Source organism: Alosa sapidissima, chromosome 12, assembly GCF_018492685.1.
Source record: "Alosa sapidissima isolate fAloSap1 chromosome 12, fAloSap1.pri, whole genome shotgun sequence".
NCBI classification, from domain to species: domain Eukaryota; kingdom Metazoa; phylum Chordata; class Actinopteri; order Clupeiformes; family Clupeidae; genus Alosa; species Alosa sapidissima.
In genome coordinates, this window is record NC_055968.1 from 16,477,375 (window position 1) to 16,494,521 (window position 17,147).

Sequence of the window (17,147 nt, forward strand, 5' to 3'; positions counted from 1 at the left end):
ACGGCAAAAGCAAAAACATCATTCAGTCCCACCCCTGTGGAGAATTCCTGATTCCTATTGGTCCAACACAGAGAATGATTCTGCGTCATATTTGGGGAAAGTACACGTCGATGTCGCTAGAAGGTTGCAAGTCAGACCTCTACATTACATCATCACAGACAGGTTTCTACAGGTGTTGTTGAGATGGGATTGGAGAATGTTAAGGTGTCACTAGAATACAAAAGGTTCACACGTAGGCCAAACTGATTCAGTGCTAAATAAAGGCAGTGAAACCGCCCTATAACGTAAAATGTTTATCAACATGTCACCACCCCCATTCTTCTTCCTCATAAGAATTCAGTCGTGTGTGTGTGCGTAGACATATTCAGACAATACAATTAACAGGCTAGGCTACTGCATTTATTATTAAAAACAACAATAACAACAACAACATGACAAATTATACATTAGGCCTACACACTGCTTTTTAAGCATGGTACCAAAATCAACAATTGAAGGTTAGCTGAGATTTAATCTGAACAATAAATAAAACCAGCCTACTGGATATCTGGCACTTCTAGAACAAGTACATATTGATGAACACTTAAGTGGAAACAACTGTCTTGGTAGCCTGTTGTCACTGTTCGCTGTGCCTATCCCAAATGGTGTCATACAACACTGGAATGTTAATGATTCAAGTGTAGGCTCTGTAGTTTAAGAATTTCGGCTCATCATTTCTGCTATAAAAGTCATGCAGAAAAAAAAAACATTTTATATGAAAAAAACTAAATCACATTTGCTGTCCAAAAATGTACTGAAACTTAACATGCATAAATAAGCTGGAAAAAAGACACCAAAGTTTAAGAAACAGCAGAGGATACCACAGTTTCAGAAACAGCATCAATAAAGTATTATCACTGTAATAAGAAAGTCAAGAAAAAGGCAAGCCATCATCAGAATGAATTAGCCTAGGTCTCCTGAAGTATAGGCCTATGCTAGACCTACTGTCCGCTTGCTTGGATCTTCGTTTTTTGGTGTGATGCTGGTGGTCCATTGGTCCTTTAAGGTTCCATGAGTTACTTGCTCATTAGTTACAGATTTTTTCTGTCATTTCTTTCTGTTGTTGGAAGATATAGGATAAATCTAGATTAGAAACAACATCAAAATAATCTGAACAGCTACTCACTTCAGAGTAAGGCAAATGTTCAAAAATCATCTTTTATACAATAAACATAGACAATTATCAATAAACATAATTACTTTTGTAATATGTCTGGTCTGCACCTAAACCCAAATGTCTGCCCATGGTACAATAATCTCTAAATATCCCATTGTTCATATCCCACTCACCAGAGGCTCAAGCTCTGAGTGTTCGATGAGGCTGAACTCAGAGATGAAGAAGTAGTAGTGTTTATAGCAGGTGTTTATGTGAGCCTCTGCCCCCATACTGCAAATAACATCAAAGTGGTGGATGTACACATGGACGAAGACTCGGAACAGTCGGCTCAAGATCTTCTTGCACACCTGCTGGAAGTTCTTTGGGAAAGGAACACCTAAACAAAGAGAATCCCATGTTACATTGGGAGGAATGCAATGAAAAACAAACAAGCAAACAAACAAACACATAAAAATAGGCTCTATGTCACATCTGTAACTGACTCCTAGATGACAATTTGTTTCAAATGTCATTTGACCACTGTGTAATTAACCTCTTTGTGACTCCACTTTGACATACATAGTCATTCACACACACACACACACACACACACACACACACACACACACACACACACACACAAACACACACACACACACACACACACACACACACACACACAAACACACACACACACACACACACACACACACACACAGAACATGACTGTCAGTCTCGATTCATTCAGTGCCAAAGCATCACAGCCCACTCATGGAATAATTTACATAACCAATCTGATGTGCTGTTGGCCTTTTGCTGGACTGACGTCAAGTGCCTCAGAGCTAACAGCAGCCTCTTGGGGCTTGACCATCAGTGATTTGCTGTGTCCACTTGTCAACTGCCATGACAAGCCTCCAACCTCCGAGGTTAATTGGAAATTCAAAAACAAAATTGTAAACGTCACACACACACACACACACACACACACACACCTATTCTTGTGGGGAAGATGTCCTCGTTATTGATGAGTGTTTCGATCCAGTCCATGAGCAGGTTCATGTACATCAGCGCGGGTAGCTTGGTGGGCCTTTTGTAGTGGTCACCATCCTGCCAGCGGTACTCGTAGCGCGGGCCGCCGGACATTATAGGGCAGGTGCGCTCGGAGCAGAACTCACTGACCGTGCCATAGATGAGGTTGATGCGATTGAAGAAGTCCACCACATGCACGGCAATCCAGTCGTTGAGGCTCTCGCCCTCAGGCAGCTGAACCACTTTGCGCAGATCCAGGCCCGACTTGAGTGAGGCCTGGGCTTTCTTGTACAGCTCAAACCTCTGCGTGCCAGGCTCGAAGCGCTTCCGCGGCCTGAATGTCTTATCTTTGCTGAACACTTGCCCAAGGCAGAGGTTCATCTTGTTTTTTTTGCCAAAGTAGAACAACAGGAATGTTGTGAAGAGCGCTTTCAGAAATGTTATCTCATGCTGTGGACAATGGAAGCAACAGGACCCTCCCTAAGTGGAAATAAGACACATGTTGATACATTGAAAGAAACACAGTATCACATAAACTTCAAACAATTTTGAAGTTCTATAATTTCCTTCAATGATTAATTTGCAAGTCAAGAATCAAGACAAAAGTCAAAATATGTTTGAATCACTACTGATGCCATCCATTGTTTTTTTTCAACCTAAAAGTACCAAATAAATATAGTTGATATATTTATACCAACAAAATAAAGTTTATGATATAGCTTAATATAAGGTTGTGTCTTGAGAATCAGATGGTATTCACATGTTTTAAAGGATTATAGTAGATTACCCTAAACATCTTTTCTGCGATTGTCACAAGATCTGAAATGAAATTAGGATATAACTCCAAGCACAAAAATAGAGCTGTCCAATCTACACAGGGCTTCATACGTAATTTAGTAAATTAGAGGCATGCTTTTCAGAGCTATGTGTCCATGAATACCCATGGAGTAAGCTGTTTTTATCTGTAAGCACAATATATCTTATTCCCTTCTGTCTTCTCTCTTAACCTCCTTTGTATTAGCTCACACAGAAAGCAGTGATGTGTTTATGTGTACAGAGCACATGTCAGAAACCTTAAACACATTACATTACATTACAGACCTCAGCAGAAAACAGCAAAGCAAAGAAGGCAAGGCTGAATGACAAAACAGCCGTGATGCTCTTGATATGGGCCCTTTCTGAACAGCAATTAGCTTGGAGTCTATCAGGAAGATAATGGCTACACATTAGCCTTCCCAAGGGATCAACAGCAATCAAATCGCCTCAAATGGATCTGACAATTCTGCATGGCACAGCAAATGTTAAAGAGGGAAATCATTAGATTACAATCAGGGAAAGGGATGAGAAATGTCTAATTCTTTTGAGATAGCAAATAAGCTTTAATCTGGAGGGGTGTACGTACCAGTTACCCATTTGGTACCCTTTGGACCTGTAAGATGGATAGGGTGGTATGTATAGAGCAAAGCCCCCAGTATGTGAACAAGTACTGCCTTCTAGGGCCATCAGATGGATATTAAGGAGAAAACAATCCAGATAAGATAAACAATAAACAAACTACTGTGCTGTGTGATAAGGATAAATGGCAGAGACAAAAAGATGCTATCATACAGCATCCTGGAGGAGAACTGTGACCTGACAAATTCCCCAGTTTACAGTTACTAGAGCTACATTCCCATGTGAGACCCATGTCCTGTTTTACATCGCGGCTTTCTGACACTTCCTGTGTTTGTTCTCCCATCGCCCGAGTGTCCGAAAAGCCTTAGCAAGCCTTGTTTCTCTGGGGTCTTTCAAACTCATTCAGATATTGAGAGCTCATGCATTAGGAAGTCATCAGCTGCAGACCTGCCTCAGACCAGTCATCCACAACAGCGCAAGACATGCTTGTGCAACCAAAACAAAAACTATCTGACGCATACCATATGGCAGTTCTGTCACTCATTACTGGTCAAAGGACAATGCTTTATTGCGCAGAATAATGTCTTCTCCACAAATGTATGCTATTTAAGGAATTCTCATCAGTTTCATCTACAGTCTGTCTTCCATACATTTTTGTGATGCCCTCTGTTGCACTCCACTGAAGCCTTATGGAGGAGTGACACTGTGACAGCCTCGTGAAGAGTCTTCGCCGATTCTGCAAACTCCAGATCTTGAAACTGGTCTGGAGCCGGAGGCCTGAGAATGTAGAACCTTTCTAAACAGACAGCTGATCAAACTTACTCTTTCCCCCACAATACAAATGGTTATACTCCTCTGACATACACGTTTACTGACGCTATGAGTGGGGTCAATGTTGCCGTCCTGCACCTTATAAAAACAGAGTCTGTTGGAGCTTAGTTTGACCAACTTCTTCCTCAGTAGCATTTGTTTTAGCCATTATGCCCCTCTTGAGGTGACATCAACTTATCTGGTCACGTTCAAAAGTTGAGCTATATAGATTCTTGAAAGGTCTCATAAATCTCATTGGTTAATGAATGCTTTCATACTATTGCCTTAAAAGTGAGTCTGCAACAGATAAGCTAGTTGAGACAAAGACATCAAAGAAAGCAAGATGGAGAGAGAGAGACAGAGAGAGAGAGAGAGAGAGACAGAATAAAAGAGATTTTCCTACAGTACCTGGCCTGAGTCCCACTTGAATGGTTTGGAATGTTATGGCGAGTCGTGGGAAGGCTCGGGAGAATTCCTGTGTCAGTGGCTCAAATAGAACTCCCCACGAACGGGAGACTGATTTGATTTGTCCCCTCTTGTGCCTCCGGACACTCCCTCCCTTTCAGACAGCACCAGACTAAACCAGACCAGGAGGCTCCGAACTTACTCAGTGGCACACAACACAACACACCACAGCACAGCAAAGGAGGGGGAAAAAGTTAAAGACGAAGAAAAAAAGTTGTTTGGCCTTTCTTCCTGGGAATGATGTCATATCCTGATTTTGTCTGGTTGGCCCCCTTCTACCACTGTCTGTGACTGTGTGCTCTTGCGTGCATGCATGTGCATGTACGTGTGTGTGTGCGCGTGTGTGTGTGTGTGTGTGTGTGTGTGTGTGTCTTGAGAGGAACTATAAAGTTTGAGAGGAGGGGAGGGGGAGGAACTCTGAGTTGCGGGTAGTGAAACCAAGAGGCCGTCCCAGACCCTCCTTCTGCTCCTCCTTACTCATTCCCATTCTAGTGCCCCCCTCTCATCCCTCTCTTCTCTCTATCTCACACACACACACACACACACACACACACGCACATACACACACAGAGCCCAAAGTAGACTCAGTTTTCAGTATTCTTCCCCAGGCAGAGAAAGTTATTTCCACAGGCTTCACAGGAATACTGATTAAAGCAACATGAATGTCTCATCGCTTGCTGCATCTCAGCACCAACACAGTGACTATTCATTATGAAAAAAAAAACACATTTCAATGTAACTGAAGATATGAGCAGTCATCATCTATTTTTCCTGTGAAATGACATCAGATAAACTCTCTAAAATCTGTCAAGAGTACATTTGTTTATCCCTTTTTTGGAACAAATATTCCGAGAACATCGAGCAACACAAACCATACGATAAGAAAAGATAGTATCAACGTTCTGGTCACTATGGTTCAAATGACCTGCCTATTCTTCTGTATTTCTGTATGGGTTTCAGGAAGTCTCCAGCCCTGTGTCTGAGTTGAAAGTGTTTGCTGTATACCACACCTATTCACAACTGGACCAGGTGTGCACTGATAACTGCTGGCCGAACTGCAAGTGAATGGTTGTACAGTGAGATAAGAGAGTGGATGGCTGATTTCTACTGAGTACTGTAGAAATTGAATACTGGCTCCCCCAAAAATGCAGTCTTTGGGGTTACCAGAAGAATGATATCAGCAACTATGAACAAATGATCAAATAATGTTAAAATAACTAATTCCACTGAAATTAGTAACTAATTTCACGGTCATTGTAGAATTACTTCATGTCATACCTAAACATTTCACTAGATGGAGTCATTTCCTCATCACATACTTTGACTATGGCCTGCGACTTCAATGTCTGGTAATCATCAACAGTTGACGAGAGTGTGTGCGTGGTAACTATAAATGGAGGCTGTTTTACGTGCTTAAGTATGTCCACAAGCAATGATGACTCCTTTCTTATGTGTATAAAAAGAGCTATATGTAGGCCTAGTTCTAACACTTTACAACGTCAGCAAGGACATAAACACTATCAAATGACGGCTGATTAGTGGCATTGAAGGCATTATTTGACTTTCCCTCATTTCAAATCATATGTTGGAGATCTGCACAAAAACACAAGCTTCGAATGCCATGATGACCCAAACAGATTAATTGCTCGCTATGCTTGGTGTGTCTTAATTACACACTTTGTTGTCCATTTACACACACACACACACACACACACACACACACACACACACACACACACACACACACACACACACACACACACACACACACACACACACACACACACACACACACACACACACACACACACACACACACACACACACACACACACACACACACACAGGTTAGCGCTTCGGACTTGTAGCCGGAAGGTTGCCGGTTCGAACCCCGACCAGTAGGCCATGGCTGAAGTGCCCTTGAGCAAGGCAGCTCACTGCGCCGGGATTAGTGTGTGCTTCACCTCACTGTGTGTTCACTGTGTGCTGAGTGTGTTTTGCTAATTCACGGATTGGGATAAATGCAGAGACCAAATTTCCCTCACGGGATCAAATGAGTATATATACTTATACTTATACACACACAGAAAGAGAGAAAGAGAAAGAGAGAGAGAAAGAGAGAAGAGAAGAGAAGAGAAAATTGCCTCTTTTATTTTCAATTTCTGAAGGATTAAAGGATACTATTGTCCGCACAGGTGCAGTATAATGCAAAATTAGTTCCTGCATAAAACTGTAGTCTGGTGTGTTTACCAATACAGTTTACAGTATGTTAATGGCAACAATAATACTCATACTTTAGACATGTCAATCAACACAGAGAAAAATAAAAAAAATGTTTTCTGGCTAAAATGAAAACAATACATCTTACAAATTATTGATCAGTATCAATATCAGCATCAATGCTCCTCATAGTCAAACATGGTGCTTCAATGAAAATGTAAACAAAGCTTTGTACACCTATATAAAACAAAGCATCTGGATTAAAGAAAACATTTCCTTAGTTATGTTTACTTAGTATTTATGAATGTGTTGTGTGTTGACCAAGTTTACAGTGTTGTCTGCGGGGTGTGTTACCGCCACACTCACACGCTTGCATAAGCTTTGTCTGTGTGTACACCTGTGTCGTCTTACCTTTGGTCTACTTTTTGTTTGGCTTGCTTTTATTGTGAGAAAGAAGGGCTGGGCGATATATCGATTTATTATACGGCTCATCACAATGCTAGTAGAACGCTCCATTGACTTGAATGGGATTTCCCAAAGTTCTAGCGGTAAATAAATTTATGTAATTACCGCTGCAAATATAATTACCGCTGTCAATGGCAACGGGTTTTGTGCTTCTGATACGTCTTTCATATCACTACGCAAGGACTGGAACTTCATTCAAACGTGAAAGCAGACGGTTGATCAGCTGTGTTCTAAAGAATGTTTGATTCAAGTTCAGGAGCGTGTGTTGTTGCGAACTATTTGTTTCTCAGCAAATGCCACGATGAACGGTAACAAATAGGCTAGGTTATGTAGGCTAAAGTCATATTGTGGGGAGTTTATTATTTCGTTTTGGCAAGTAGCCGTATAATAAGCGGGATAATGTATAGAACGCCGGTCATTACTGTGAAAATAAGTCCCTTCAGGGCGGAACAAGACCCCTCCGCTGCGCGTCGGCGTCCGGTTCGCCCTGTCGGGACTTATTTTCCCAGTAATGACCGGCGTTCTATACATTATCCCTTACATAAAAGATATATCGATATATTTTAAAATGCGATATGGAATTAGACCATATCGCATATATCGATATAGTTCAAATTTGCGCCGTGATCCTTGCTCCACGCAAGCTGCTGACCGGAGCTCTCTGCACTGCTGTGAAACTGCACGCTACTTTTCTCATATAAATATATTTATTTCAGAAAAAGATTGGCCTATTGTATTTTATAGGCTTTTTTTTTTAAAGATATTTTTTTATTTAAATGTGCACCTTAAGGAGCTTTGATTTCAAAAAAGGCACTCCAGTTTTATGTGTACTCCTATTACTACTCCTATTTGACTGAACATTTCATTTTACAGCTCTAACTTTGCGGAAAAAATATCGGGATATATATCGTATATCGATATTCAACCTAAATATATAGGGCTATGACTTTTGGTCCATATCGCCCAGCCCTATGAGAAAGGTTAGTGGCATCCCAACCTGCAGAGCAGTTTTCCTGCTATCAGCATAGAAGGAAGTGAAACCAGTCGGTCAGCTCTGTCCTCCTGACTCAGTCTGGCCCCAGGCCTTCAGCCCAGCCCATTGGGTCTTTGATCGCACCTCCTGGCCACCACGTGTGCCCACCCTGGCCGATGCTTCCCATCACTCACATAGTTGAACATCAGCCACTACTCCACCTCCTACTCCATCTCGAGGGCACATTAGCGATCTTGCTGACAGGGCGATTACACATGGGGCTGGATTCCTACCTGTGCTTAACAGGTGCAAGACACAAGAGGGTTGCAATAATTCATGTTGAGATCCATCAGTTGACACAGTAACTTCTGAGGTATTTGAAACACTAAAAGAAAAGGGGGCATGCCAGGGTTCACAAAATGAGGTCCCTCCTCCTTGGGGGTGTCAGTCACACTTTTAATGCTGCACTACCTGGATACACTGGCAGTTAGGCCTCAAACTGATTCCTGGATTTTAATGCTGCACCTCCTGGATACACTGGCAGTTAGGCCTCGAACTGATTCCTATCATATTAAACCACTCACTCACTCACTCACTCCCTCTCACCCTCGGCCTGGGTTATTATCATTAGTCATCTAAACCAAATGTCACCAAATTACGCACTAATGACCAAATTTAATAGGCTGCTCTAGGAAATGGATTATATTGGCCCTTAATATAAAGCACTGGATAAAGCTTCCACTATGACTACTTACACAAATATCACTTGGGGAATCTTTATTGAATTTGCTTATTGCAGTGCAAATTGCAGCACAGCATAATTGTTTCATACATACAATTATTGTTTCATAATGTGTGAGGTTAAAAGTTCCACATCTGCTTCAGGGTCTGCACTGTCTGCTCTGAGGAACCGGACCGATTAGTGCATTTAGGTCTATAGTTTAAAGCAGAGGAAACAGGCCTCCAAACCTCTTACCTGCTTAGGGCTATTTACAACCAGCCTAATGAGAGAGTATGGTTATGGTTATGGCAGAAACTTTTGTCCAAAAGAGTAATGCTGAGTTTGACATGTCATTGTCTAGTAGCCAGGAGGACTGACGGCCCACAATCAAATTAATTTCAAGGTCAAGTATTAAGGCCTAGTCAGCAATCGATCATACTCGATTTCAAGCATACAACATTCAGCAATGGTCTTCTCACGACCCACTAGCTGCCCATTCCATGAGTTCATAGAACCCCGGTCTCTGAAGGCAGCCAGCTCCGAAAACTGGAAACAAACAAAGTGGGGGCAGCCTGTCCCCCAAACAAAAACAAAACGCTGTGTGGAGTTTCTCTGGGAATACTGAGGGGAGGGGTGAACTACCTCCCTGGTGTATTTTGGTCCTTGGTTAAAATATAACATTGTTTTGGGGGAAAAGCATCTGCTAATACATTTAAATATAAACATAAATTAAGACTTCCTTCACTCACCTCACCTTTAAAGTATCCTTGTCAACCAAACTAATGTTCAGTAGGCCTACCAAAGGATGGAATGCAGGGTGTCATGAGCCACACACTGGCTTCTGAGCGGCTCCAACAATGCAGTCCAACTTCAGATATACACAGGAGAGGTGTTAAATTTCTAGTGTTATAGGTAGGGGATTTCCCACAGCAACCAATCAACAACCGAGCCTACAAGTATTACCATTCAAAACTATCAACAAAGCAACCTTGGAGGGCAACACATCCAAAGATAAACATACATTACCAACTGTATGTTGAACTTGCAAAGCACCACATTCAGTTGACATTCATTTTCAGAATTATCTGTTGAATTTCTTTATATATCAGATACAAGATGTGCACCGTTAAAAAAAAAGATTAAATCTGTACCACTGACTGTTCAAAAGAGTTATAGAATAAATTTGTTATGCATATTTCGTGTAGGCAATCTTTCAATAAATGTTCTGTTTACCTAAATAAACTCTGAATGGCTCCTGGGCTTCCTGTGTTGGCTGCCCTTTCCTGTTTCAAAGGGTTGGGTCTGTCTATGGGTCTGAGAGGCTACAAAATGTGAAGGGAAGTGGAGGCAGGGAATCACTTGTGAGAAGGAAGTGAGCTATTACGTAGGCCACCCTGTCGCGACAGTTTCCACCCCAAGTGCATCGCTTTTACTCAAGGTACGTGGCATCTTTGAAATGTAGGCTAATTATCAATTATTACGCACAGACTTGTGTTGTTGTTTAGTCCGGATTGTGGTTAAAACACCAGCCAACGTAATGTTTACAATGAGTTCGCTGCTAGATGTCACCTAAGTTAACAGGGTCTGATCAAGGTAGGCTACCAATCGTCTTCATATAAAGGATGAATAATCTTGTTCAGGTCATCTCTGAATTTGGGAACATATTTAAAACTCGGCTTTCCATATCTCTAAGAAGGGGGGTGTAGCCTATGCGTTTGTTGATAATGCAAATAAATAACGGTAATAATTCAACATAGCGTTTCGTTCAATGTGGTTTGGCATCTCTGTGCTAGCTGTTTAACTCTAGTTTAGACATAAGCAAGCTTTTCACACCTCTTTCGAATGAGTTCACCTGTCTTCGTTTTCAGGTGCGCCAACTAGTGCAGAATTCATCTGCTGTCATCCATCATAGGCTATCGCTGCTTATGACACCGATCTTTTCTCACAGTAAAAGAGACGACACAGGGTCGAGAAAGAGGAGGGAAGCGACTGCACATTGAATATACTGTAAGCAAACACTACCGGAAAAGCGCTAGCGTCACCTGTTGTAGATGGCTGCAGACCTACTTTCCTGTGTGAAATTACTCGTAACCCGCATGACCTGGATAGTTTAGAGTTTAAGTTATCTTTTAGATCGAAATGAGCTTTCACATTTTTGGTGGTGGGAACAACCACACATCATTCATCTAATTTTAACTGATGGTAAGGCAATGGCAAAGAAGTCTTGGGAACGAGATCATGAAAACAAAAGCACCCGAATGATGAGACCATAGGCTAGGTCCAAATGGTTTTGGTCCAGTAAAGAGCCAAATGCTTATTTTGATCCTAATTCTGTACAAAAGTGCAATAGATGACTATATAGGCTACCCCTCTTATATCCTAGAACTGTCAACTGTCAAAAATGGGTCCATTATATCCAGCACATCTAAGCAAAAGCAAAGGGTGAGTTATTGGTGAATGTATAATTATGACCGCCGCTAGCGAAGCGGTCATATAGTGATTGTCAAAGTTTTTTTTTCTTCCTCATCTACTTCCTGAATTTTTGGTCAACGATACCCGGGACACCGAAACACTGGGCCACATGAAATTTGGTGGGTATGTAGCCCCACTAGACTTTTACGGAAAATGTTCGTTTGGTCCCGGGGGGCCACTTCCCCTCCGCGCTGGGCCCCCCGAAACCCAAAAAATGCAGTTTTTCCTAAATAACTACCTAAACCGTGGCACCGAGGATGAAGAAATTTTTATGGTATGGTATGTTGGTGGGTGGTTGACATGACATGGCCTTTTTTTGGTCCAATGTGTCAAAGATAGGTAAATTATAAAAAAAACTATGGTGATATTGTTCAGAAAATGCTGTTTTATATGAACATACAGAGCACCATTTTTTCACAATTTTCAGCCAAACCAGAAAAAGCTCATAGGGCATGACTGTCCCAAGCACATTTCACAAATTTTGATTTTGAATAAAAACAAGAAAATGAATTCATTTTCTGTTTATTCAATCATATATTGATAACCCAGATGCCTACTTGTGCGTCTGCTTGACTAAAAGTTCAGGCATAATATTGTGAAGCCACCCTTAACTAAAACACTTTGTCCCAGAAATGGATATCATATGGTGTGACGCCATATTACTTTTTTTAAATGGGCAATTGTCTGGAGACCATTGGGGAGTAGGGGTCCTCCTTCTTTCAGGAGGAAGAACAACACCTCAGAAGGACACTGAAAGTTACAAGGTGAGTTTTCTCTCTTCATGTTTTTAAAAAAATTAAGTATATCCGGCACTCCTGCTTCAGTTCCCTTTTGCACTGTCTTTTGGTGTGACGCATTTTACACAAAAATGGCCAAATGAAATGACTTTTCAGTCAATATTACCTTTAAAACTATATTGTCATATTGCAGTTAGCATGGTTTTAGGATGTTAGCATAAAAGCACATTGCTTAATGTCATGCTAAGTGCATTAAACCTCATATGGTGTGACCCCATATCATATAGTGTGACCGGGTTTTCTCGTCACACCATATGATTTATTTGTCATACTATATGATAGAAACTGCATTTTCCTACATAAATGATGTTTTTTCATACATATGTTTAACTCATAATTAAGTGTAATATATATTTTGACATATTTAACATGATTTAACATTTATTATTTAAGATGTGCAACTATTGCATGTATTGTGAATCACACACACATAAAACACAGAAATCACCCCCTCACTCACTCTACAGCCTTGGATACAAAAGATACATATTACATATCAATAGTAGTCTGAGAAAATAAATTCTGGTGTTAAAGAAAACAGTAATATTAATGTTGTCTTTAGCACTATAAGTAATTGCAACAATTTAATCTGATTATAATGCAGGATATGTTTTTAAATTATCTGAATAAATTGTTGAATTTGTCTTTTAACAGATGTAAAGTGAATAAACTCAAAGGGGAACTACAAACATTCAGATTGAAGCCCACCATTGAGCAGAGAAAAACTCAGGGAACCCAAGAGCTATACAATATTTGGTGGCATTCTGTTTTACATAGTTGTGATTTCTGAAAGTGAACCTTTACATGATATAACTGTCTTAAACTGTCTTTTGTTGCTTGTGAAATACATATAATACACATTTGTGTATTAACAGATTGTTATGTGGTGTTATTTATCATATGGCGTGACACCATATCATATGGTGTGACATCAAGAAATTATGAAAATAAAAAGGCTTTTTTGGGGTCTAAATCATACAAATCTCAATGGAACAGATGGAAAATAGGGTCAGCAAAAGTCACAAGCATTTTCTTTCTTTTATATCAAGGTTTGTCAAAATGAATATGATGTTTATTGAAAGATTGAGGACATATGCCTTACTCTGTGTATTGATGAAGAAATATACTGTAAAATGTAATAAATTTGCACAAGGAAATGCTAGATCTTGATGAAGTAATGATAGAAAATTATAATACATTGACACACATTAGAAACAAAATACCCCATTATAATTTTACACACAATAACTTTCATGTCACACCATATGACAATTTTAGTCACTACCACTACTAATTAGTGAATAAATATGAATTTCAACACAAAATCTAAAAGACCATACATATTTTTGGGAATGGAAGGGTCAGTACAACAGGACCAAGTGATTTCCATGCCTAATATCTGAATTTTTTTTCAAAAACGTTTTTTCGGCCTAAAATGACATTCTCTGGAGGTATGCCAAGTTTTGTAGAATTTCATCCATGGGGGGGTCTAAAAACATTAAGTTATGTGTACATTTAGTGACTGTACACTCATTGGCCTGTAGATGGTGGTGCACACATAATACACAAGCACACACACACACACAGGCACGCACATACCATCGGTATCTGCAATTAGAACGGCCGATACATAATTACAAATTCAGTAGGATTAAAGGAAAACCAAATATTCATCATAATAATTTGGCTGCATTTCCAGTATTGGCGTCACGTAGTCGTTTGTCCACCAGATGGTGCATTGTTGCAGTGAGACGTAATTTAGTTGGAAATGAATCTAAAGTGGGTTGGAAAGACACTACGCTTCCTACAAGGACAAGACTATAGTTTACCGCAGAGAACGTCTAATAAGGGTAGGATGATTTCTGCATGACATGTAATTCCCATTTCTTCTTGATGCCGAAATAAATCTGAGAATGTTTATCGGACATGCTTGGTTTTTACTGCAGGTAGGCTACCTTAATCTTAAGTTATATCAATAGCCTAGAGTAGGTAAAATAATGTTATTGTTAGCATTGGTTGAGTGATGGAGGCCAATTTGATTATTGATGTATTTGTAGAAAAGCATAAATGCGGTTATAGGCTACCAAGCAAATTGATAACAGCACTATTTGCATCGTTCGACTGTCATCTCATTTGCTTATGACCATAACCTAGGCTACTAACAGGAGCTAAGTGAGTTAGCCACAACACGTTCGCTACGTGATGGTTTTCTAATGGAAAATATATAGGCTATCTGAAAGATAACCTGTCAATGATGCATCCTAAACACCGGGCTGGGACATTTCTGCTCAAAGTCTCAAAAAGCATCTGAGTCAACGTTCATTCCCAAACACCCATATACACTGTAGGCTACTTCAAACCTCTATTTCCAAAGGTGATTCAAGTAAGGAAGAGCATGGCTCAAAGTAAAGTAACTAGGACTGAATACAAGAATACAGATACAAGGAAGTTTATTGTCACATGCATATAGTTACTGGATGTAAGAAATGCAGTGAAATTATGTCTGGTGTCAGCCTATTTGTGCATTTATGGGGGGGTGAAAAGTGCAGTAGAAGAGGGGTTTAGTAGATTAAGTGGCAAGGGCTGCATAAGAAAGGTGGGGGGGGGGGGGGCACCAACAAGGAGCACCCACAAGGAGCACCCAAGAGCAACAGGGGCAAGGAAAAACTCCCTTACTAAGGAAGAAACCTTGGGCAGATCCACGGCTCAAGGGGCTAACTCAACTGCCAGGGGTCTTGGTGTATGTGGGGAGAGGGCAGTGTGCAATATGTCATGAGACAATGTGCAGTGTATTGGGGGGGGGGCAGTGTGCTGTAACTATGTTGGGGATGTGTGTTGGAGAAGCTTCCTGATGAAATAATGTGCTGTGTATGTTTTGGCAGTGTACTGCAAGTATGGTGAAGGGACTTACTATTGCAAGCGAGTACTGTATGTATGATGTATGTGAGTGATAACGGTGAAGATGTGTGTGTGGGCGGGAGGGGAGTGGAGCAGTGTGTGTGTGTGTGGGGGTAGGTGGGGGCAGTGTGCTGTAAGTATGTAGAGGATGTGTGTTGGAGAAGATCCTGAAGACAATGTGCTGTGTATGTAGGGGGGGGCAGTGTGCAGCAAGTATGTAGAGGAGGCTTACAGTCAAGCAGTGTGCTGTAGGCCTATGTATGTGAGGTGATGACAGTGATGATGTAAGAGTGTGTGTGTTGGGGATGGGGGGGGGGAGGGCAGAAAGGCTAGGCAATCAAGGACATGGGTAGATAGATGGAGAAATAAAAAAACAAAAACAAATAAAAAGTTCTATGGAGATACCAAGTTCTATGGAGAAACTACGTAAATTCGTCAAAGTGAATAATTTGTGTCAACTCGCCGCAATGTAGATTTATTAACGCACCCGTGATCTACATCTCCATTTAAACCAAATGTTTTAGAGCGCACGTTGAGAGATGTATCCAGGGCAGGGCTGTAGGCTACCTACACATTTGTTGCACGTGCTACAAAAATCAATTTTTCCGATGGATGATTTAGTACCAACGTTACACCGGTCCGATACATTTTTGCCTATGGCTATACCGTGAGACTGAGACGCTTTTTGTTTGTTCGAAGTGTGTGTTTAGGGTGTGAGAGGGGAGTCGATGTGCTTTGATTCCAGCTTGGTAGTTGTACCTGTAGTCTATGCGATTAAAAAACACGTGTGTGTGAAGTATCAAAACAATGATAACGCTTTCATTATGTCTGCTTTAGCCACAGACCTTGAGCTACTGTACAGTGGGTTGGGTTCCATTTAGAGGTGTTGCTTTCCGTGATTCACACAGCTGCGTGAAATGTATTACTACTGATATGCAAAACTATTAACTTTTCGCCAAGAGGTGGCAGCTAAGTCCGCTGGATACTGATAAGCCATCGATTCCCAAAGGAGATTTTATTTGGGTCGCCAGCATAGCCTAGTGACAATTTATGTTGTGTAGCCAGATTGACTAACCGAGGTGAAGTTAGTTTGATATTTGATATTCGACAAATATTTTTTTTTTTTAATGCAGCCGGTTTCACCCCGTGTTTGCAGACAATGTACAAATAGATGACCTGTCTACTTGCTCCCAGTCGACCTACTTAGGGACCGTCTATAAAGTACCTTCTGAATTACCTTGATAGTCTTTTTTGTCAATAGCTTTGACATCATGTGACTTAGGGACTCCAAACCAATGCAGAATATTTATCCTATATGGGACTCATCAGACACACCTCTTTTTATAGCGACTGTATGCACGCTGTATTTTATATTCATTTTTTAAAGAAAATACATTATTTCATAGAAAGAAACAGACTCCTTTTTTCAATACCTCCCAAGCCATATGACCTAGTGACTCCAAACCAATGCAGAATAGTTATCCTATATGGGACTCATCAGAGACACCTCTTTTTATAGTCACTGTTTGCACGCTGTATTTTATGTATTTTTGCACGCTGTATTCAAGCTATTTTACAGTATTTGGTTGACAACTGTAACCCTAACCTTGTTCAATGCAATCCTTGTTAGCAGGTTGCTATGCTAGTTGTCAGTTAGATTCTGGCTCACGAAGTTTAGATACTACCCATAGATATATATAGAACACCTATCAGTAGGGAATTTAAAAAAATAAGTTGATATAAATAAAATTAGTTGGGGGGGAAACC

The 17,147-nt window shown here is 40.6% G+C and overlaps 2 protein-coding genes and 1 long non-coding RNA gene across 7 annotated transcripts in view; 1 reads left to right on the forward strand and 2 right to left on the reverse strand.

Annotated features, from left to right (window-relative positions):
- Positions 1-385: 385 nt before the first annotated feature.
- On the reverse strand, positions 386-10,040 carry mob3c (MOB kinase activator 3C). Of its 4 annotated transcripts, XM_042056653.1 has the most exons (5): positions 9,963-10,040; positions 8,517-8,785; positions 2,128-2,644; positions 1,330-1,532; positions 386-1,122 (listed from the first exon to the last, which is right to left on the reverse strand). In XM_042056653.1, exons 3-5 carry the CDS (start codon positions 2,543-2,545, stop codon positions 1,087-1,089), a joined length of 657 nt encoding a protein of 218 aa, XP_041912587.1. In that variant the 5' UTR covers positions 2,546-2,644; positions 8,517-8,785; positions 9,963-10,040; the 3' UTR covers positions 386-1,086. The 4 variants fall into 4 exon arrangements, with proteins under 4 accessions (XP_041912587.1, XP_041912585.1, XP_041912586.1 ...); XM_042056651.1 differs by lacking the exons at positions 8,517-8,785; positions 9,963-10,040 and adding an exon at positions 4,778-5,172; XM_042056652.1 differs by lacking the exons at positions 8,517-8,785; positions 9,963-10,040 and adding an exon at positions 4,210-4,771.
- Positions 10,041-10,184: 144 nt separating this feature from the next.
- On the reverse strand, positions 10,185-11,123 carry LOC121677526. Its single transcript, XR_006021020.1, has 3 exons — positions 11,047-11,123; positions 10,447-10,535; positions 10,185-10,298 (listed from the first exon to the last, which is right to left on the reverse strand). It is a non-coding gene; the product is annotated as an uncharacterized LOC121677526 (long non-coding RNA).
- Positions 10,633-17,147, forward strand: part of elovl1b (ELOVL fatty acid elongase 1b) — a 32,652-nt gene continuing 26,137 nt past the window's right edge. Inside the window, exon 1 of one of the 2 annotated variants that reach the window (XM_042056279.1) lies at positions 10,633-10,651. The gene's annotated coding sequence lies outside the window, so the exon portion shown is untranslated. Of the gene's footprint in view, positions 10,652-11,122; positions 11,221-17,147 lie in introns of those variants that run through there. The other variant, XM_042056278.1, reaches the window with a different exon arrangement.